The sequence below is a fragment of the Orcinus orca genome, chromosome 20, assembly GCF_937001465.1.
Source record: "Orcinus orca chromosome 20, mOrcOrc1.1, whole genome shotgun sequence".
Lineage (NCBI taxonomy): Eukaryota > Metazoa > Chordata > Mammalia > Artiodactyla > Delphinidae > Orcinus > Orcinus orca.
In genome coordinates, this window is record NC_064578.1 from 12,736,884 (window position 1) to 12,761,065 (window position 24,182).

Genomic DNA, 24,182 nt, shown 5'->3' on the forward strand with positions numbered 1-24,182 from the left:
TGGTAGAGTCACAGTGTAAAGCGTTTTAGTTCAGCCACAGCCGACTCTACCACAGCTGGGAATAATCAGTGAAAGAGAAGTAGCTCACAGGATCTAGGAGGGCTGGAAATCAGGCTTGGGGGTCATGCAGCCAAGGGGAGTGTTAAAATACAGGATGCCCCGGTCGATTTGAATTTCACTTGGAACATACAGTTGTTCATCTGAGGTTCAAATTAAGTGGAGATCTTGTATTTTTTGTTGTTGTTTGGCTACATTGGGTCTTCGTTGCTGCGCGCGGGCTTTCCCTAGTTGCGGCGAGCGGGGGCTACTCTTCTTTGAGGTGCGCGGTCTTCTCGTTGCAGTGGCTTCTCTTGTTGCGGAGCACGGGCCCTTGGGCGTGCAGGCTTCAGTAGATGTGGCACACGGGCTCAGTAGTTGTGGCTTGTGGGCTCTAGAGCGCAGGCTCGGTATTGTGGCGCATGGGCTTCGTTGCTCCACGACATGTGGGATCTTCCCGGACCAGGGCTTGAACCCATGTTCCCTGCATTGGCAGGTGGATTCTTAACCACTGAGCCACCAGGGAAGTCCCAGATCTTGTATTTTTATTTGCTAAATCTGGCGATCCTCACCAAGGGTCGTGCTTAAATTATACCCTGAGATGATTCCAGCTGCTGGCTCCAGCAGGGCCCCCACTTTGAGCATGGGATGCCACCCCTCCAGGTCTCTGCCAGCTCTGACTCTGGGGTCTCACCCTGAATCTGTTCCTCATGGCTCCTTCTTTGTATCACCTGTCCAAAATGAGGTCTTGAAAAGAAGTCCAATAGCCAATACAACAAAGGAAAGATGCCCCATCTCACGGGTAATCTGGGAAATGCAAGTTAAGACAAAAATAGCATTGGTGAGGCAGTACGCACAGTGGTAAGAGCCTGGACCCTGTGGCCAGAATGTGTGGATTGCATCTCAGCTTGCCTGTATCCTTGGCACTGTGCCTCACTTTCCTCTTCTGTAAAGTATAACAGTGCTAACCCCAGTGGGGTCATTTTGAACAATATATTTTTCTGAATTTCCAAGATTGCTTCAAAGTTCATTGTGCTCTGGCATAGAGTTCTTTCTGCTCCCTTGGCAGGGTCTCCTAGAGAATGAGGGGTCTCCTCACTGCCTAATAATCAGCCTCGCCACCACAATTTACTTTGGAAGCCCTCAGGACTCAATTCGTCATGTCCTGTAACCTTGCTTATGTCAACAGAGAAAGTTAATAAATGTATGTCACTCGGCCAGATGATCAAGGTCAGCAGTGACAGTGATTAGTCATGTTGACAGTGTGATACGATAATGTGACAAATAGGGCATTTTGCCTCTATGGTCATCCTCTCCCAAATCCATAAGCCCAGTCTAATCATGAGAAAAACATCAGACTAATCCCAACTGAGGGACATTCTACAAAATACCTGGCCAGGACTCCTCAAAACTGTCAAGGTCATCAAACAAGGAAACTGAAAAACTGTCACAGCCCAGAGGAGCCAAAGGAGACGTGACAACTAAATGTAACGTGGCATTCTGGATGGGACCCTGGAACAGAAAAAGCACATTAGGGAAAAACTAAGGAGATCTGAGTAAAGGATGAACTTTAGTTAATGATAATGTACCAATCAATATTGGTTTATTCATTGTGACAAATGTACCGTATTAATGTATGGAGTTAATAAATAGGGAAACTGGGTGTGGAGTGTCTGGGAACTGTCTGTAGTATCTTTGCAATTTTTCTGTAAGTCTAAATCTCTTCTAAAATAAAAAGGTGGTTTAAATGAATTTCAGTAAGGAATTTTAAATTTCTCTTAGTGACAGTAATAACTTTCTTCCAAAGCTATTCAGAAGAGGTAAGGCAAAGTTTGAAGATGTACTGTACTCCCTTTTCTATTAGCCTATTCTTAGCACTGCCTGTTTCACATGCACATACAATATTCATTGTCATCATTAGCATGATTTCAAATGACATGTGCTGATATTTCTAAATAACTGAATCAAAATTGTAATCATTCCTGATGTCACCTTGTTAGTTCCCTAAATTCTTAGCTTGACATTTTAAGATCAAAGAGTAATCAGAAGGGAATTCCCTGGCTGTCCAGTGGTTAGGACTCTGCGCTTTCACTGCTGAGGGCGTGAGTTCAGTCCCTCGTCGGGGAACTAAGGTCCTGCAAGCCATGTGGTGTGGCCAAAAAATAAAATAAAAAATAGACAAATTTTGAAAAAAAGAGTAATCAGAAAGTGACTCCCAAGCACTGCTCAGTATATAATTAATCTTTCCAATTTAGGCTGCAAAGCCAATTAATCACTCTTAGACATAAGGATAAACTTTTGAAATATCAACCATCCCTGTTACTACCTTGATTTATTTAATTGAGTCACCATGTTCAGAAATGGCAGTAACCTTGCACTCATGGTGGACTGGCACACACACAAAAACACACACAGGAAATGTCATTTTTCCACCTATCAGACTGGCGAAGGTAAAAAAGTTAAAGCACAAATGTTGGCTAGTGTGTGGGGGAGCATGCAGCATTATATACTGCAGGTGAGAGTGGTAATTGCTGCAGCCTTCTTAGAAAACAGTTTGTCAGTAGCTCTCAAACTGTTCACTACCCAACCCTTAGACTCAATTTCCTTTTTAGGAATTTATTCCACAGAGGCAGTTACACAAATGCACGAAAACGCTTGTATGAGCATGTTTATTTTCACATTGTTTATTATAGTGGAAAAAAATGAGACAACCTAAATGCTCATCAATCGGGGACTGATTAAATAAATTGTGATGTGTTCATACAATGGACTATTATATCACCATTGGAAAAACATGGATGCAGGGTGTTTGTGCTGCTGTATATATTGTTAAGTGAAAGAGCATACTGACAAACTGTATCGAGTATGGTCCTGTTTCTGTTTTTTTAAGTGATATATACATATACATTTATAAAGGCATAGAAAATTTCTCAAAGGATACACTATTAAAAGAAATGTTCTCCGGAGAATAGGGCTGGAGGGGTTTGGGATGGAAAATAATTTTACTTTTTATTTTTAATTTTTTTGTACTATTTGTTTTTTTAATGTTACTTTGACTTTTTAATGTAACAAAAACAAGTAAATATTGTAAGGTTTCCTTGTCAAAAACAAACGAGCAACTTTTTTAAATATAAAAAGAAGTTTTTATTGGCAGCTCAGTGCTTGACTGAGAAGAATTTTGTGTATTCAAGACAGCTGGGAGCAAAGCACTCCAGTTCCTCCATTTTGTTTTAAACAGGATAGCTGTATCTGGGGCAACATGTTTACATGGGTCAGAAAGGCACACACCCAAAGAATAGGTGCTTATATTAGGAGACTTCTGCTGAGCAGATTTATCACTAGGTAAATTTTATGAGTGTGTTTCACATTTCAGATGTGATGCTAGTTTGGTCTGAGGTATTGGCCTGAAGTAATTAACTTGAAGGTTAATATTGACAGCTTAGTTAATAGGTAATGGCAACTAAAATCAGCTTTTAAAGGTCCTTCCCTAAAGAGTTTTGGCATGATGTATATTACAATCCTTGGAATGATTATGCTGCCCAAGAAAACTTGACTCTTCTTCCAAAATAGTCTCAAAAGACAATTATAAAGAGTAAAAGGAAAGAGGGATTCTATCTCAAACAGGCTAGCTGAAGTCTGTTCCAAGAAATTTGAATTCAGAAAGTTTGGAGTGGGGCTTCCCTGGTGGCGCAGTGGTTAAGAATCTGCCTGCTAACGCAGGGGACATGGGTTTGATCCCTGGTCCGGGAAGATCCCGCATGCCACGGAGCAGCTAAGCCCATGGGCCACAACTATTGAGCCGGCGAGGCACAACTACCAAAGCCCACGCTCCTAGAGCCCGTGCTCCGCAACAAGAGAAGCCACTGCAATGAGAAGCCCGCGCACCTAAACATAGAGTAGCTGCCGCTTGCCACAACTAGAGAAAGCCCGCGTGCAGCAACAAAGACCCAACACAGCCAAAAAATAAATAAATGAAAATTTTTAAAAAATTAAAAATGTTTGGAGCAATGTGGAGCCAATAATGATAATATATTAAGTGAAAAAGACGTGATAAAGAACTTATATTTATGTTAGTATTCTAATTGTGTAAAACAAACCAAAAAATGCACATATGCACATTTAAAATCGTGGAATAATAATCCCATTTCCAACTCCAGTCCTTCTGCCTCTGGGCTTCCCGGTGTAGTGAGGACTTGAGCGCCCCCCGCTATGGGGTAAGTGCTTGGCAGCAAACTTGGAGCACCCTGCGGGTGGCCCTGGAGGCTCCCTGGGCCCCCATGAGAGGAGGGAGGTCTACACTAGCCTCATAGAGAGGACCTGAGTCCCTGGGGCCCCCGGAAGCCAAGGAGTTCAACAGGTAAGCTGAGTCGGGGCAGTTACCTGAAAAAATGAGATTAGCGGTGGTTACCGAGAGCAATGGGAAATAGAGTTTGTAAAGGCGACCACCAAATCTACTCACTGTGGGAAGCAATCATTAAGGAGAGTTGACCTATGAGTACGTATTTGGGGGCAGGATCCATTGTTTTTAAAGGTCTTTTTGCTAGTTTTATGGAGATATAATAGACATATAGCACTGTATATGTTTAAGGTGTACAGCATAAGGATTTGACTTACATAAATCACGAAGTTATTATCACAGTAAGTTTAGTGAACATCCTTCATCTCATTTAGATACAAAATCAAAGAATTGGAAAAAATATTTTTTCTTGTGTTGAGAACTCTTAGGATTTACTCTCTTAACTTTCATAGATAACATACAGCAGTGTTAATTATATTTATCATTGTATATTACATCCCTGGTACTTATTTATCTTATAACTGGTTTTATTTTATTTTTTAATAATATTTTTAAACTATTTATTTAGGCTGTGCCAGGTCTTAGTTGTAGCACATGGGATCTTTAGTTACGGCATGTGGACTTCTTAGTTGTGGCATGCCCGTGGATCTGATTCCCTGACCAGGGATCGAGCCTGGGCCCCCCGCATTGGGAGCACGTAGTCTTACCCACTGGATCACCAGGAAAGTCCTTATAACTGGTTTTAAAGTTTTAAAGCAAACCTCTGTCAATACCACCCAGCTGAAGATCATCAGAATCACACTTCTGGGTGAACAAGGTGAGATTTTGCCTGTTGCAGAGAGGGAGACCACTCGCCCTGGACCCTGGGGCATCTTGGTGAGAGGCTGCTCTAAGGACCTTCTTACAGGGTTTGCACTTGTGTTAGGTGATTTTGATGTGAGTTCATGGAAGTGGAGGTTTGCTCCGGGTTGGATGTTTTGTTCCTGTCGGAAGCAAGGATAATTCTATGGTTAGATATATTAATAAAACGTAATGAGAGAGGGGGAGACCAGAGTGAGGCTACAGCTGTAGCTGGTAAAGAAGCAGCCATCACTCATATTGGCTGGGAGAGGGGGATGGCTGGTATTTTAGGGCTTGGATAGCGTTCAGCTTTTATTTGTGTTCAGACACGGTTCCCAGGTGGTCTTGTTCTCGTCTTGCTCCACATGGTCTCAGAGTGGCCCTGTCCAATGTTGATATGACATTGTCTGTTCACCAGGAGAACAGCAAGACCTCTCTCAGGGATTCAGACCAACCTTTGGCCGTAAGGAAAAGCTTTCCTCTGGTGCACCCACAATTACAATAAATTTTGTCAGACGAATACCACTTTCAAAGTAACAAACCAAGTTTTATCTACTCAACTAAATCCTTAGCAACTTGGTAGCTTTTCTTATTCTCGAGTCTTTTTTTTTTTTTTAACAAATGGTGTATAAAAGGGCCACAGGTCAAAGTGTTATCCATCAGTATCTTAATGATCCCTTAACCTTTAATCAAGGGTCTTTTATCAGTCAGATGACACCAAGAAAAGAACTCAAGACAAACAAACAAAAACACACTATGAAGCTATGCATTTTCTGTGGTACCTGTATATGCCTATAAATGCATGGAGAACATTCTGGAAGAACACACGTTAAACCGATAGCTATGGTTACCTTGGAGCAGCAGGGAGACCAAGATTGGCAGTGATGATCAAAGGGAACCTAACATTTTTAAAAAAGAGACTTATTTTAGTTTTAGGTTCACAGCAAAGTTGAGTGGGAAGTACAGAAAGTTCCCATCTACCCGCTTCCCCACACATACGTAGTCTCCTATATTACCAACATCACCGCCCCCCCCCGCCCGCAGAGTGTTACATTTATTACAAATGATGAACCTACACTGACACATCATCACCCAACGTCCATGGTTTACCTTAGGGTTCACTCTTGGTGCTGTACGTTCTGTGGGTTTGGACAAATGTGTAATAACTTGTATCTGTCATTATGGTATCATACATAAGTTACGGTGTCATAACTTAAATATTGTGGAAAGTGGTTTGTAAATATTTGCTAAATTGGTCTTTTTTCTAATGGTCTTTAACCAGGTACGATGTTGCACCAATAGTGCTCTTATTATTTTCAGGGTTTCTCACTAAATTCTAATTTTATGTGGAGGCTTCTGACTTCCGTCGTATTTTCTAGCCATTGTGAAATGAAAGAATGTGGGACATACATTTTTCTGTTTCCATGATGCTTCTTCCACTTAGTTCCCCATCTTTACTTTTTTTTCCAGTTCATATATTTTTTTGAATTTTATTTTTTTATATAGCAGGTTCTTATTAGTTATCTATTTTATACATATGAGTGTATATATGTGAACCCCAATCTCCCAATTCATCCCACCACCCCCAACCCCATTTTTCCCTTGGTGTCCATACGTTTGTTCTCTACATCTGTGTATCTATTTCTGCCTTGCAAGCCAGTTCATCTGTACCATTTTTCTAGATTCCGCATACATGCGTTAATATACGATATTTGTTTTTCTCTTTCTGACTTACTTCACTCTGTATGACAGTCTCTAGGTCCACCCACATCTCTACAAATGACCCAATTTCATTCCTTTTTATGTAGTTCCCCATCTTTAAACTGGTCCTTTCTGTGTACATTTCAGTTCCATTCCTGGGAGCCCCCAAGGGGAAAAAAATAGCATATTTATTTTCACTAAAACATAACTTAAATTTATCATTCCTTTCAATTAGTATGAAGGCATGCAAATTTTTGGGGGGTCATAATGAATATTCTATTTAAGTTACATGTTTACCCCTCAGTTTTTCTTAAACGCCTCCCTTTAAAAAAAGTTTTTAGGGACTTCCCTGATGGCGCAGTGGTTGGGAGTCCACCTGCCAATGCAGGGGACACGGGTTCAAGCCCTGGTCCAGGAAGATCCCACATGACGCAGAGCAACTAAGCCCGTGTACCACAACTACTGAGCCTGCACTCTAGAGCCCACGAACCACAACTGCTGAAGCCCAGGTGCCTGGAGCCTGTGCTCCGCAACAAAGACAAGCCACCTCAATGAGAAGCCCATGCACCGCAACTAGAGAAAACCCATGCACAGCAATGAAGACACAATGCAACCAAAAATAAATTAATTAATTTTTTTAAAAAAACTTTAAAATTTTTTCAAATATTTACAAAGGTAAAATAGTGTAATGAACTCTCACGTATGTCTCACCAGCTTTCACAATTGTCAATACCTGCCTATCCCATTTTTATCTCTATTCCTGACACCCTACCCCTCCCAACTTGCCACGGGATTGTTTTGTAGCCAGTCTCAGACATCATATCATTTCATCAATAACACTTCAATATGTATCTTTAAAAGATAAAAATTCTCTTGTGAAATCCAACCATGCTACTTAAAACTTTTAACACTGATTCCTAAATATTCAGTTAGTTTTCATATTTCCTAAATTGTGTCACAAATGTTTATTCCAATCAGGATCCAAAGTCCACACTTTAAATTTATTGCCATGTCTATCAAGTCTCTTTTAATCCAAAGGATCTGTAGGTTTCCTCCCTTTTTCATCCTTGCAATTTTTCTGTCAAAGAATAAAATGTTTTTTTTCTTTCAGTTAGCCAATAAACTATTGTTTCTTTGCAAATTATTTGTAGAAGGACATGTGTCCTGGAGAGTTTTCTGCATTCTAGATTTTGTTGATTGTATTCATTCTATTTCCTGTGAACTGGTAGTTAGATTTAGAGTAGGGTTTCCAGATAAAATACAGGACACCCAATTAAATTTGAATTTTGACTAAAGAATGAATATTTTTTAGTGTAAGAGTGCTCAGTAGTGCAATATTTGGTCATCTTGTATTTTTATTTGCTAAATTTGACAACCGTAATCTAGAGAGTTATCACATTCAGGCTTGGGTTTGGGGCAAGAATACATTCAATTTAGTGTTGTGCACTTCTATCAGGAGACACATATGGTCTGGTGGTTTCTCTTCTTGTGATGTGAAAAATAATGCAAGGGTTCACGTTTTGTCAGCTGGATGCATCCGTTGTTAATACAACCCTTCAGCTTCTTACCTGATGATTTTGGCAGGTGATGATCATTGCCCAGAATCATTGCTTTATTAGGGCTTGCAGAATGATGCTATTCCAGGTGTATCATTCCTTCTGCGTTCATTAGCTAGTATTCTCTATAAAGAACTTACTCTTCTGTACAGTTTATGTATTGATAGGAAAGTTAAGCTCTTTCCTTAAGTCAGAATTTTGCAAGCACCTAAGAGAGAGCCTTACAAATCTAACAGTGAAATCTTGCTGTGGATTTAGGTAACTCTTACAAATCCAGTAAATCAAAATATACATTCAGTAAGGTTAAATGTTTTTGTTTTTTTTTTTTTTTTGCGGTACGCGGGCCTCTCACCGTTGTGGCCTCTCCTGTTGTGGAGCACAGGCTCCGGACGCGCAGGCTCAGCGGCCATGGCTCACGGGCCCAGCCGCTCTGCGGCATGTGGGATCTTCCCGGACCGGGACACGAACCCGTGTCCCCTGCATCGGCAGGCAGACCGTCAACCACTGTGCCACCAGGGAAGCCCAGTAAGGTTAAATTTTTAAAACATTTCCATATGTTAAAAATCAAACATACATTTAGAAAACCAGAATTCTTCAGCATTGAAATGTTGACAGCACACTGAATTAGTTAAATCTTCCTGAGGATTACAATTAAAATTAGATGTTAAATTCTCTAGTATATCAGATTATCTGAAATGTTTCAAACCACTGAAAACTGAATAAAGCCTATAAAAAGAGGCACAATGATTATACAACTTTTCACACCTGGTTTTACACAGTATATATCAAAACTTTATTTCCTCACCATCTATATGTTTATTATTTATGCCTTTTTAGGATTGCAAACTCATCCACTTAGGGGAGCTGAGTAAGCATCGCTAGTTTCCTACCACACCTGAGAGTGTTTCAAGGCAACACGCCAGAAAGGGCAGACAGAACATGGGAACTTGGATCCACCAAACCCCATATGGACAAGCCCAGGCCTTCCCGTGTCTGGCTCTCGAGTGCACATCTTTGAACTGGAGTTAATTATAAATTTTTCAATTCAGAGCATCATACATTCTGGTTGTCTTTCCAACTTCATCCTTACGAATCTTTACTTTCTGATGTAGGTAGATGGAATTCGGCACCTCTTCTCATCCTCCCAACATGAGTTGTAGCCAGTCTTCCCGCTGCCTGTTAAGAGCTCACTGGATTCTGCACTCTCTCTGTTTTGCTTCTGTATCTACCCATCAGCCCCCATTGCACAGTTGTTTGCTGACAAATCAACCTTAGAACTCCAGATGAAATGTGGAACTGTCCCTGTCAAGTTTCTTATTCTTATTGATATTTTTCAGGTAAAGAAATAGCCACTGAGAAATTAAGCAGGTGTTTCTCATGACAAGTTTTCAGCTAAGGAGCCAGGGCTATAATTCAGGACTACTTTCCCATCATTACTAGGTCAGAAGTAGGCACTATGTGACCTGGATGCTGTCATTGGGTGTTCGTCTTAATTGTCTCAGGCAGATGTCCTATCTACCTCCCATCTGACCTTTAATTCTTCCATTTCTTCATATCTAAGGGTAAGAGATCAGTGAAAACAAATGAGCTCGTTTACAAAGATACCATGGTGCAACAAATTGATCGTGACATCTGCATATCTTGAACACAAAAATCTCTTTTTAGTCATTATTCACTCAGTTATATAAAATGCTGACGTCCACTGACTTGTTGGAGCAGGCTTTGAGGCTTTCAGGTAAAGATATTGTTTAAAGTAAACTGTATTATCCCTTTTACTATTAAGCAATAAATTTCCAATCTAAAGATGGAGATTACTACTGTCTCTCAGCTCACCTAGCCCATTTCTGTTGTTGATTTGTCCTTGTTTTACAGAGTCATTTGCAGTTTCTGTTGCATTTGAAATAATAATCTACTCTGGAAACTCCTAAGTGTAAAAAAAATTTTTATGTACTTGCCTAATTCTATATTAGCTTTAAAAATTCGATATACTTCTTTAAAAGCAGAATGGAAGATAGAATCTACATTATGCATTCTAGCTTGGGGCATTTATCATTTTAATAGGGGTGACTATAAAAAAAGGGCTTTAAAATTTTTTTTATTTATTTATTTTTGGCTACGTTGGGTCTTCGTTGCTGCGCACGGGCTTTCTCTAGTTGCGGCAAGCAGGGGCTACTTTTCCTTGAGGTGTGTGGGCTTCTCATGCTGGTGGCTTGTCTTGTTGCAGAGCACGGGCTCTAGGTGAACGGGCTTCAGTAGTTGTGGCACGCAGGCTCAGTAGTTGTGGTTCACAGGCTTAGTTCCTCCACGTCATGTGGGATCTTCCCGGACCAGGGCTTGTACCCATGTCCCCTGCATTGGCAGGTGGATTCTTAACCACTGAGCCACCAAGGAAGTCCAGTGCTTTTGTTTATCTTGCTGATTGTAATAGCTTCCTTTTCCTCATGGACTCTGTTCTTTTTTTAAGACTTTGTCGTTAGGAGCATTGTGTGATGTTGAGAGTATAGTTGGAAATGTCCCAAAGGATTAAAGCACCCATGTCTTGGCTAGCTCATAGAGCAGAGAGGTCATAAACACCTGATGTCTCTTAGCCTTATCGAGTGATAGTTATGCATCTCAACCCTGGAGGGATTTTGAAAACTCTCAGAGGTTCCCATGGCTGGTTAGCTCTGGCTACTTGAATGCCAAGTTGGGCAACAAGAGCAAACTAATAAAATCTAGACCAGAACTAAAATTCTGTTTTCTATTCATTTGTAAAAGCATTATTGTAGGTAGCTTACGGTATAAAATCTCACTGTGTTAGGCTGAATTATGGCCCCCTCCCCAAAGATATACACATTCTAATCCCAGGAGCTTGTGAATTTGTTATCTTATATCTTATATCTTATATCTTATATCTGGTATCTTAGTCTGTTTGGGCCACTATAACAAAATTCCATAGACTTGAGTAGCCAATAAACAACAGACATTTATTTCTCACTGGCAGATTCAGTGTCTGGTGAGAACTCACTTCCTGATTCACAGGTGACAGTCTTCTTGCTGTGTCCTCACAGGGCAGAAGGGGTTAGGGAGCTCTCTGGAATCTCTTTTATAAGGGCACTAATCCCATTCATGAGGGCTCCACCTTTATCACCTAATCACCTTGCAAACTCCCATCTCCTAGTACCATCCCACTGGGGATTAGGTTTCAGCCTATGAATTTTGGGGGGACATGGACATTCAGTCTACAGTACATGGTAAAAGAGACTTTGCAGATGTTATTAAATCAAAGATCTTGAAATAGAGAGATTATCCTGGATTAACCAGTTGGGCCCAGTGTAATCATAAGAGTCCTTAGGGAGGCAGGAGGGTCAGAACAGAGAAGAGACCTGAAGAGGGAATCAGATGTTGAAGTGATGTGATTTGCAGATGGAGGAAGGGGCCACAAGCCAAGAAACGTGGGCAGCGTCTAGAAGATGGAGAAGGCAAGGAAACAGATTCTCCCCTAGAGTCTGCAGAATAAATACGGCTCTGCCTAAACATCGATTTTTAGCCCCCAAGACCCATTCTTGGACTTCTGACCTCCAGAACGGTAAGATAATTAATTTGTATTACATTAAGGCAAATATATTTTCACAACAATAAGTAAAATTACAAGCATTTTGCAAGTTTTTCCCCTGACCCAGAAAATACAGGGTGAGGTCACTGAAGCAGGGACAAGAGAGCAAAACAGCCCTGAACTCCAAAGAAAGTAAATGACCTGTTTGACTGTAGCCTGACCAGCTCTTAGAAGGAGAAATTAATGACCAAGGACGTGTGAAACAAGGAAAAGCTTTCAAAAGCTAGAACTGTAGCCAGGATCGCTGGTTGTACAGATAAGCAGTTGGTATTGATACGGTGAAAGTGACTCTTGCCACCTTCGGAAAATGATGACAGTTATTCAAGGTTTACTTTCTTGGATAGAATAAGCTGTCATAATTCTTTCTCTAAGTCTTTATAACTCTTTTTAACTTTCCAGTACTTTTTTTTTTTTTTTTGCGGTACGCAGGCCTCTCACTGTTGTGGCCTCTCGCATTGCGGAGCACAGGCTCCGGACGCGCAGACTCAGCAGCCATGGCTCACGGGCCCAGCCGCTCTGCGGCATGTGGGATCTTCCCAGACCGGGGCACAAGCCCATGTCCCCTGCATCAGCAGGCGGACTCTCAACCACTGTGCCACCAGGGAAGCCCTAACTTTCCAGTACTTTTAAAGTCAATACTTTACCTAAATGCAAGAAGGTTTAAATAAATCTATCATGAGAAGCCATAAAATAAATGAAATGATAATTATTGAATGCAATTAAGGACAAATCCTGAACTATTAGTTCTCCACATGGAAGCAAAACACTCCTTTAAGGAGTAATATGGGTCAATCCTGTTAGATTCTGCTAGTTCTAGCTAGAAATCCTTCCAAAAAGAATAAATTTTTTTTAAAAAAAGAGTCTTGGCTCTGTAGGAAAATACTTTCTTCTTTTAAACTACACAAATTGTCAAGATCTCAGGAAACAAGGCAAGGTTGATCAGTGCTTGGGTAGCTAATAAATATCCAGGTTCTAAGTGGGTACATTTATTGAGCATTTATTGTTGATGATTAACAAGATTGTTAATATTATTTTTTTAGTAGATAAATTTATTTATTTACTTATTTATGGCTATGTCGGGTCTTCATTGCTGCGTGCGGGCTTTCTCTAGTTGTGGCAAGCGGGGGCTACTCTTCTTTGCAGTTAGCAGGCTTCTCATTGCGGTGGCTTCTCTTGTTGCAGAGCACAGGCTCTAGGTGCACAGGCTCCAGTAGTTGTGGCATGTGGGCTCAGTAGTTGTGGCTCAAGGGCTGTAGAGCATAGGCTCAGTAGTTATGGCACACGGCTTAGCTGCTCCACGGCATGTGGAATCTTCCCGAACCAGGGCTTGAACCCATGTCCCCTGCATTGGCAGACGGATTCTTAACCACTTCTCCACCAGGGAAGTCCTTTTAATATTATTAATAATGTAATTACTAACAATAGGTAATTAACAAGGTAATTATTAATATAATATTATTAATAATGTAAACATTTTTATTAGTAGGAAATTTGTCCTTAACTATGTGTCTCCTTTTCTCTGATTTATTCTAAGGGGTAAATATTTGGTAGCTTTATACTCACGGCATGACTTTATCACCAAATTTTGTAAGTGATGTTCAATCTTGTTTAATGGAAGAGTAAATATTAGTGATCTATTTTTCTTTTTTTTTCAAATTCTAAAATTGAGATATAATTGACATATAACGTTATATTGGTTTTGGGTGTACAACATGATGATTTGATATATGTCTAAATTGTGAAATGATTGCTACAATAAGTTTAGTTAACATGCATCACCTCACATAGTTACAATTTTTTTTCTTGTGATGAGCACTTCTAGATCTACTCTCTTAGCAACTTTCAGATGCACAATACAGTGTTGTTAACTATATTCACCATACTATCCATTACATTCCCAGGACTTATTTATCTTGTAACTGGAAGTTTGTACCTTTTGACCATCTTCAAAAGGTAAAAACTTTTGGGAGTTTGTACTTTTTAACCACCTTCAAAAAGTTAAACTTTGGGGGGCATGGGCGAAATGGGAAGAGGTGTCCAAATGTATTTTTCAAGAGTAATCTAACGATAATGTATAGTCTTTCCATTTTCATTTTAATAGAATATGTAAGGTTATGTGTGGTGACCATAAGAATGGAACTGGGCCCTGGAGGGGGTTTTCTGAGCTCTTTTTTAAAAAAATATAAATTTATTTATTTATTTTTGGCTGCATTGGGTCTTCGTTGCTGCGCACAGGCTTTCTCTAGTTGTGGCGAACGGGGGCTACTCTTCGTTGCGTTGCGCGGGCTCCTCATTAAAGTGGCTTCTCTTGTTGCGGAGCACAGGCTCTAGGCGCGCGGGCTTTGGTAGTTGTGGCTCGCAGACTCAGTAGTTGTGGCTCGCGGGCTCTAGCGCGCAGGCTCAGTAGTTGTGGCGCACGGGCTTAGTTGCTCCACGGCATGTGGGATCTTCCCGGACCGGAGCTTGAACCCGTGTCCCCTGCATTGGCAGACGGATTCTTAAGCATTGCACCACCAGGGAAGTCCCATCTGAGCTCTTAAATGAAGAGTTTCCAGGGGAACAACTGGCTTTTTTAAAAAATTGGAGTATAGTTGATTTACAGTGTTGTATTAGGTTCAGGTGTACAGCAAAGTGAATCAGTTATACGTATACATATATCTACTCTTTTTTTTTTTTTAGATTCTTTTCCCATAAAGGTCATTAAAGAGTATTGAGTAGAGTTCCCTGTGCTCTCCAGTAGGTCCTTATTAGTTATCTATTTCATATATAATCGTGTGTGCATGTCAATCCCAACCTCCCAATTTATCCTCCCCCACCTTACCCCCTGGTAACCATAAGTTTGTTTTCTACATCTGTGACTCTATTTCTGTTTTGTAGATAAGTTCATTTGTACCCTTTTTTTTAAAGATTCCACATATAAGCAGTATCATATGATATTTGTCTTTGACTTACTTCACTCAAAACTGACTTTTTAAAAAAAATTTTGTTATATATGTTACAAATATTTCTTCCGAATTTGTTCCTTATATATATATATATTTGTTGTTGTTGTTGTTTATCTTTTGGCCGCACTCCGCGGCATGTGGCATCTTAGTTCCCCGACCAGGGATCGAACCTGCGCCCCCTGCATTGGCAGCTCGGAGTCTTAACCACTGGACCACCAGGGAAAACTGGCTTTCTGAAGTCAAAAGAGAGAGACCCTGGTGGATGTGTGCATCCCCCCACCCCAGGATCGGTGCCTCCCACCCACCTCTCCCTGTGCTTTCTGCCCCTCTCGTTGTAGCCCCACCCATATTGCAGCTGGCTCTGTCCCTAGAACATAAGCTCCCCCAGGACAAGGGCCATTTTTGCCTGCCTCCACATCTCAGGCCAGGCACAATCCCAGGCATGTGGTAAGTGCTTTAACAAGTACATAGCCTCTTGGAGAACCTTGCCCCAGTCCTACAAGGTTCTCCAGCTACCTAGCTACCTAGCTCGCACTGTCACTGAGTCTTCAAAAGGCCATGCCACCATTCTGTCAAACCAGTTGCTTCAGGATGGTGGGGACATGATAAGACCAGTAAATTCCATGTGCATGGGCCCATTGCTGTACTTCTTTTACCATAGAGTGAGGTTCTTGATCAGAAGCAGTGCTGTGTAGAGTACCACGATGATGGAGAAAACATTCTGTAAGTCCATGGATGGTAGTTTTGGCAGAAGCATTGTGTACAGGGAAGGGAAATCTGTATCCAGAGGAAGGGTCTACAGGCACACCTCGTTTTATTGCACTTCACTTTGTTGTGGTTTGCAAATGCAGTGTTTTGACAAATCGAAGCTTGTGGCAGCCCCGTGTCGTCAGATTACGGTTAGTGGGTTTTTTTAGCAATAAAGTATTTTTAAATTAAGATATGTACTTTTTAAAAAAATGTAATGCTATTGCACACTTAAAAGACTACAATATAGTATGAACGTAACTTTTATTTGCACTGGGAAACCAGAAAGTTCATGTGACTCACTTTATTGTGATATTCACTTTATTTCGGTGGTCTGGAACCAAACCTGCAGTATCTCCGAGGTCTGCCAGTATTGCAATAAAGACAAAATGCTGCCCCTTCCATGATGGAAACAGTCCAATGCAGTCAAGCTGCCACCAGGTGGATGGCTGAGCACCCCAGGGAATGGTTCCGTATCAAGGGCTCGGTGTTGTTCTCTGCTTCTGACAAGTTGGACAGTTGGTGGTCATAGCCAGGTCATCCTCAGTGAATGCAAGTCCATATTTCTGAGCCCATGCGTAAAATTCCATCCCCGCCACTACGGCCACTTTGTTCATGAGCCCATTGGGTGATGACAGGAGTGGCTGGGGAAAGAGGCTGATTGGTAACCACGAAAAGGTCATCCCATCCACTTGATTATTAAAATCCTCTTTTGCTGAGTTCACTCTTTGGTGAGAATTCACAGGAGGCAAAAATATCTTCTTCACATTTTTTGCCCATTCGGAGAGGCCTCTCCATATACCTCTTTCCCAAAATTTCTTTGTCCCCAATTTTCCAATCATGTCCCTTCCAAGTCCCTGACCATCCAGCCAAACCATTGGCTACAGCCCATGAATTGGTATAGAATCCCACATATGGCCATTTCTCCTTCCAAGCTAAGCGTACAACCAGGTACACTGCTAGAAGTTCTGACCCCTGGGAGGATTCTCCTTCACCATCATCTATTAGGGATGTCCCAGAGAGGGGCTCTAGTGCTGCAGCTGTCCACTTGTGGGTGGTACCTACGTATCTACAGAACTGTCTGTAAGCCAGATGTGAGTCATTACTTCCTCTGTCAGTTGATGATAGGGAACTGCCCATGAAGCCATAAGCACAGCCTGGGAGAGACAAGACAGAGTAGCAGGGGTGGGACCACAGGCATTTGGGCCACTTCATCGTGTAACTTACTTGTGCTTTCAGGGCCTGCTTGGGCCAGATCGTGTATATACCAGTTCCATTTGATGATGCACACCCAACATTATGGCTTGGTGGGTCAGATAACACCCAGTTCATGATGGGCAGCTCAGGTCATGTGGTAACTTGGTGGCCCACGGTCAAGTGTTCAGTCTCTACTAAGGCCCAGCAGCAGCCAGGAGCTGTTTTTCTAAAGGAGAGTAGTTGTGTGTGGATGATGGCAGAGTCTTGCCCTAAAGCCCTAAAGGCAGTGCTGTGATTCACCCTTTCTCTGCCTTTTTGTTCTATTTGCTAATCATACTGGTAAGGGTGATCTTCTTTTTTTTTTTTTAAAGAAGATGTTGGGGGTAGGAGTTTATTAATTTATTTATTTTTGCTGTGTTGGGTCTTCTTTTCTGTGCGAGGGTTTTCTCTGGTTGTGGCAAGCAGGGGCCACTCTTCATCGCGGTGCGCGGGCCTCTCACTATCGCGGCCTCTCGTTGCGGAGCGCAGGCTCAGTAGTTGTGGCTCACAGGCCTAGTTGCTCTGCGGCATGTGGGATCCTCCCAGACCAGGGCTCGAACTCGTGTCCCCTGCATTAGCAGGCAGATTCTCAACCACTGCGCCACCAGGGAAGCCCAGGGTGACCTTTTGATTACCCTGATTAATCTTTTGCTTGAGTAATGTGTTGTTTCAAATGCTGATCTCTTATGGAAGCACTCTTACCAGACACACCCAGAAATAATACTTTACCAGCTCTCTGGGCATCCCTTAGCCAAGTCAAGTTGACACGTGGAATTAACCATCCCGCATGGTAACCATTAGCCACATGTGACTATTTCCATTTAAATTAATTAAAATTTAAAATTCAGTGTCTCATTCACACTAACCATAGTTCAACTGATCACTAACTAGTGGCCACATATTGGACAGATACAGAACATTTCCATCCTTACAGAAAGCTCTAGTGGACAGCACTGCTTTGGAGGATGAAACCAAGATGTGAAAAAATTCTCTGACTTGACAGAGATCAAAGATAAGTCTGTGGAACCATCAAGAGAAACACTCTTCTCTTAAACAATCCCAGAGTATTAGATAATGGCAGGATGATGGATGGAGGGTCAGGGAAGAGTGGTAATGTTTTTGAAACTTCAGCCAGCCTCCTCGGACATCCATATTCGGGTATGTATACGCAATTCCAATTCCTCTGCCAACACAATGATTATTAAAAATCTCCTTCTGCACAGCTTTCTTCTAGTGTGGAGGCCCCAACTTTGTTTCTGAAGTTGCTAAACCTTCTGAGAATCTGATGCAACTGTTATTCCCTGTCTCCACCCAACCCAGCCCATTTTTCTGTATATGAAATGAGGGACTGGGGAAAAGATTGGAAGATATGTTTGTAATTTATGTTCCTGTTTTAGGCAGAGTCACTTATCTGCTTCCAAAGACAAAATGAAAATGAATCTATTTTCTGGGAAGATGTGAGTAGATAGAGCCCATAAGTTGGAGTTTTGTGTGAGTGAACGATGGGCTTTTTGCCAATTCTGGTAGAGCTCCTATGGCCCTTTCTAGTAATAATCATTGCTAACATTTATTGAAGTGTTACTGTGTACCAGGCACTATGCTAATTGCTTTGCATACTTTATTTAATAGCAGTCCTCTGAAGAGATTACTAATGTTAACTTTTCTTTGCAAGTGAGGAGGCAACCAGAGGTTAAACACCTTTTCAAGGTCATGCAGCTTCCACCTGGCAGAACCAAGATTTATCCATCTGCCTGCAGAGTTTGTGCTCAGAGCCTGGCACTGTACTTTTTCTTGATCATGTCCCTGGTATTGTGTTTATTATTCTGTGTTGGGTTTCATCTATCTGTTATGTGTCTCTCCTTCAAGACTGAGAGCTTCTTTTTTTTTTTTTTTAATTTATTAATTTATTTATTTTTGGCTGCGTTGGGTCTTCATTGCTGCGCACGGGCTTTCTCTAGTTGCGGCGAGCGGGGGCTGCTCTTCATTGTGGTGCGCGGGCTTCTCATTGCTGTGGCTTCTCCTGTTGTGAAGCACGGGATCTAGGCATGCGGGCTTCAGTAGTTGTAGCACACGGGTTCAGTAGTTGTGGCTTGCAGGCTCTAGAGCACAGGCTCAGTAGTTGTGGCACACAGGCTTAGTTGCTCCACAGCATGTGGGATCTTCCCAGACCAGGGCTCGAACCCGTGTACCTGCATTGGCAGGTGGATTCATTTTTTTTTTTTTTTTAGCAGGCGGATTCTTAACCACTGCGCCACCAGGGAAGCCCAAGACTGAGAGCTTCTTAAGCAGAAAGTCAGTGCCTTACTTACTCAAGTGTGTAGTTGATTTTGGCGACCACAGCCATTCCTATTTTTGAGCTCTCCCCGCCACCACCACTGGCTTTGTAGAGTTTACCTCCCCTGTGACAGAATCAAAGGATAAGAAGCACTCTTTCCCTGTCGCAGGCCCTTAGGGTATGGACATAGGACCTGGCTTGGCCGATCACTTCTCCCACCTGGGACACAGAATCTTGAACTAGCGACACAAAGAGGATGATACGGTTAGGCCGTGTTCACGGTGATGGTGGTAGCATCCCGACCAAATGGTTTCTGCTAAAAAATGGTGTCTGTCTTTCTGCTTGCTGACCCTCCACCGCTGCCTTATTTCCTGTCCATTTGCCAAACCCAGTTCTCCTCCCTCCCATCTATTTCTTCCAAATATTCTTTTTGTGTGTGTAGCGTTGGTTTCTGCTGCTTGCAACCAAGAATCATTACTAACACGGTCAGCTTTGTATAACCAAAGGATGAGGGTAATGCTTTAGTAACTGTTTGTTGAGTGAATGAATGAAATCTCATAAGCTGTCAACATGTCTTATAGAAGGGTGGACTAAAAGGGGGAAGTAGGCTATAAGAATATAATATGAATATGCTATAAGAATATAAGTATGTTATAAGAAAGTGAGGTGGGGAGGAATAGTTTTCTGTTTAAATTCTTCTCCTTTTAACTTGCCAGATGTGCTTGCTGTAATGTGGAAGCTCTGACAAAGACAGGACGTGGGACAACTGTCATTCTTAAAAATTAAATTTTTAGAAAAATTTTTTTAAAAATTGTCATTCCAAAAATTTTTTAAGAAAATTAAAACTTTTTAATTTAAAAATTCTTTAAAATACAGTTAGAAAAGAAAATCCCTCTGCTTAAATCTGAGGTGCAGGTCTTCAGCCTCCTCTGAAGCTTCCTATAAATTCCACTGTGAGTCTCTTCAACAACTGCTTTTCAAACACATTTCTCCCTGGTGGGAGAATTAAGATCTCGCATGCCTCGCAGCATGGACAAAAAAAAAACAAAAAAAAAAACCTCATTAAAGTTTTCTATAGTGATGGCATATTGTCTTGATAATATTTTGGGTATATTGAGTTACATAAAATATATTATTGAAATTAATTTCACCTGGTTCTTCTTATCTTTTTAATGTGGCTACTAGGTAATTTCAGTTTCCATTGGTGGCTTCCACATAATTTCCCGTAAAACTTTATTAGGTTTACACTTAACCAATTTATTGAATATCTACCCTGAACTGGGCCATGCAGAGAGGAATGTGTCAAGTACCACTGGAGTACACAGGGAGGAGAGCCGGGCCCTCGGCATTAGGGAGGCCTTCAAGGAGGAGGTGGCATCTGCCCTGGTACTCACTCTCTTCAGAAATCAGCAAGACGTTCAAGGGTGTGGTCTCGCTGTGGGCTTTGCTCCCTTCGGCATTTTAAAAGCATGGAAGACAGCACCATACACCTCTGCCGTATGAAAACCTGACAGCCACACGAGTCCTGGCTTTCCAGCAAAGGGTCAAATCAAGGTAAGGGATATTCTGATATCTGAACCTTAATCTCAGTATCTGGCCTCATGTGCTTAGTATTTATATCATGAAGTGAGCAGTAGACAAACATTGCTGGAAAAGTTGTTTGCCTTTCAAGGACATCTAAATAATGATTTCTAAAATATAGTGCCAAGTAAAGCATACTGGTTTTTTCTGTTTGTTTACCAATTTACTACTGATTTAATATTCAGTTGGGTTTGGGAAGTCATCCTCAGCCGCGACTGTGATAATCTTTGAGCTCTAGGGGACTTTGACATGACATTGCTAACCAGCCGATTTGCTCTTTGGGTTAAGTGTAGCTTCAGCCTGATCCCAGGGAGCTCTCGGATGTGGCATGTATCACTGAGGTTGTCCTTCCAGACACAGCCAGAGGCAAGGGAGCAGGGCTGTTGTACTCCCACATAGACTAGTCATTGGCCACAGGCTTCCCTCCAAGGATGGTGCAGAACCTTCCAGGCATCTCCAGACAAAGCCGTGGTGGCCAGCCAAGGACAGGAGGAGGGTGTAGGGGTGAGCAGTTAGCAGCCAACACCCTGGAGCTGGAGGACAGGTGCATGCCCCAATGAAGGCATCGGGACGGGACACCAACAGTTCTGTCACAGTCACACTTTGGGAAGAACCATGGCGAGCCTCAGTCCTGCCTATGGTGTCTCCTGCGGCTGCACAAGAATCAGGCTAGTCTTTGGAGCACCTGCTATTATTCTCCTGGCCATTCCTGTTCTGGACTGTCATCATCTCTAAGATAGAGATACCTTACCAGACGAAGGGGAAATTTCATCTTGCAGTTGCAAGACTACGCAGTCAGGACGAATGGCTCTCATCTGTGTGAGAATTTTTTTAAAAAGACAAAAGAAGGGGCTTCCCTGGTGGCGCAGTGGTTGAGAGTCCACCTGCCGATGCAGGGGACACGGGTTCGTGCCCCGGTCCGGGAGGATCCCACATGCCGCAGAGCGGCTGGGCCCATGAGCCATGGCCACTGAGCCTGCGCGTCCGGAGCCTGTGCTCTGCAACGGGAGAGGCCACAACAGTGAGAGGCCCATGTACCGCAAAAAAAAAAAAAAAGACAAAAGAAACCAGTGTTCACTAGCATAAGAAGCTGGCTAAAGTCACCAGGGTCAACGTTAGGACCTCCAGTAGATTCAGGGCTTCAGACTCAAAAACCAGTGCTTCACCACTGGTAACCACAAATATGATCTACTATCTATTTTCTGTGATTTTTATTTTGTTTTAGATTCCACATAGAAGTGAGATCATCAGACACCTCTTAAACTCCCATAGAGCTGTATGTCAATTATATCTCAATAAAATGGAAAAAACAAACCCCCCAAACCCAATGCTTCAACAGACACTATGCTGTCTTCTAGCAAACCAACCAACCAGCTAGCCAACCAGCCAATAAACAAAAAGCCCATCAAAAATAAATAAACAAAAACCCCAGGGTTTGTCCCGCAATGAATGAGGTACGTAGTCAATGACGTGGAAGAAAAAGATACTACCTTCAGATTTTCCTAGTATAAGCAAAATGCTTAGTGTTCAAAAGAGTGCTTGAGGGACTTCCCTGGTGGCGCAGTGATTTAAGAATCTGCCTGCCAATGCAGGGGACACAGGTTCGATCCCTGGTCCGGGAAGATCCCACATGCCGTGGAGCAACTAAGCCCGTCTGCCACGACTACTAAGCCTGCGCTCTAGAGCCCACGAGCCACAACTACTGAAGCCCGCATGCCTAGAGCCCATGCTCCGCAACAAGAGAAGCCCGCGCATGGCAACAAGGAGTAGCCCCCACTCGACACAACTAGAGAAAGCCCGCATGCAGCAAGGAAGACCCAGTGCAGCCAAAAATAAATAAATAAAAATAAAATAAAATAATTTTTAAAGTACACAGTTTAATGCCTTACAGTATATTCATAAAGTCATGCAACCATCACCACAATCAATTTTAGAACGGTTGTATCATCCCCAAAATGGAACCCTGTACCCCATTGCCAGCACCCCCCGAGTGGGTTGAATTGTGGCCCCCAAAGGTATGAGATTCCATTTGGAATCTCAAAATGTGACGTTTTTTGGAACAAGTGTCTTTGCAGAGGTAATTAAAGTAAGGATCATGAGATGAGATCATTCTGGATTAGGGTTTTTTAAACCAATGATGAGTGTCTTTATAAGAGACAGAAAAAGGAGAACATACAGAGAGAAGGCAGTGTGAAGATGCAGGCAGAGGCTGGCGTTACAAAGCCCAAGCCAGGAGCATCAGGGGATCACCAGCCAGCACCAGAAGCCAGGAGAGAGACACGGAAGGGATTCTCCCTCAGACCCTCCAGAGGGAACCAACCCTGCCGACACCTTGGTTTTGGACTTCTGGCCTCCTGAACTGAGAGAGAATACATTTCTGTTGTTTTAAGCTGCCAGGTTTGTGGCAATAATTACGGCAGCCCCGGGAAACGAATAGACTTCAACCTCCCCCTCTTCCCCTGGCTTCTGGTAACCACCAGTTTATTTTGTGTCTTTAGAGATTAGCCAATTATTGACATTTCATATACATGTCATGTAGTCTTTTGTGATTGGCTTCTTTCATTTAGCATGATGTTTTCAAGGTTTATCCATGTTGTAAGATGTATCTGAATCTCATTTCTTTTTATGGCTGAATAATATTCCATTTCATGGATATACCACATTTTGTTCATCCATTCATCAGTTGATGGACATTTGGGTTGTTTCTGCCTTTTGTTTATTATGAATCATGCTGCTGTAAACATTTATGTGGAAGTTTTTCCGTGGACATATGTTTTCGTTTCTCCTAAGTTTCATATGGAGTCATATGGTGACTCTTTGTTTAACGTTGGGAGGACTGGACTGTCAGACTGTTTTCCAAAGCAAATACACAATTTTACTTTCCCACCAGCAATTCCAACTTCTCCACCTTCTCACCAACATTTGTTATTATCTGTATTTTTTTTAAAGCAGGCATCCTTGTCTTTTTTTTTAATAAATTTATTTTATTTATTTTATTTTTGGCTGCACTGGGTCTTCGTTGTTGCACACAGGCTTTCTTTAGTTGCAGCGAGGGAAGGCTACCCTTCGTTGCGGTGCACGGGCTTCTCATGGCGGTGGCTTCTCTTGTTGCAGAGCACGGGCTCTATGTGCGTGGGCTTCAGTAGTTGTGGCACGTGGGCTCAGTAGTTGTGACTCGCAGTCTCTAGAGCGCAGGCTCAGTAGTTGTGGCACACAGGCTTTGTTGCTCTGTGGCAGGTGAGATCTTCCCGGACCAGGGCTCGTACCCATGTGCCCTGCATTGGCAGGTGGATTCTTAACCACTGTGCCACCAGGGAAGCCCTATCTGTATTTTTTTGATTAGACCTGTATCCACACCACAAGTCCCCTTGGC

General features: G+C 42.2%; 1 protein-coding gene across 3 annotated transcripts in view; it reads left to right on the top strand.

Moving 5' to 3' along the window:
- Positions 1–24,182, top strand: part of WDR59 (WD repeat domain 59) — a 123,302-nt gene that overhangs the window by 90,434 nt on the left and 8,686 nt on the right. Inside the window, exons 26-27 of one of the 3 annotated variants that reach the window (XR_007474411.1) lie at positions 11,836–11,998; positions 17,888–20,782. Coding sequence is in view for 1 of the 3 variants with exons in the window: in XM_049703708.1 (XP_049559665.1) it covers positions 7,209–7,318 (110 nt within the window). In the remaining 2 variants the exon portion in view is untranslated. Of the gene's footprint in view, positions 1–7,208; positions 7,359–11,835; positions 11,999–17,887; positions 20,783–24,182 lie in introns of those variants that run through there. The other 2 variants (XR_007474412.1, XM_049703708.1) reach the window with 2 other exon arrangements.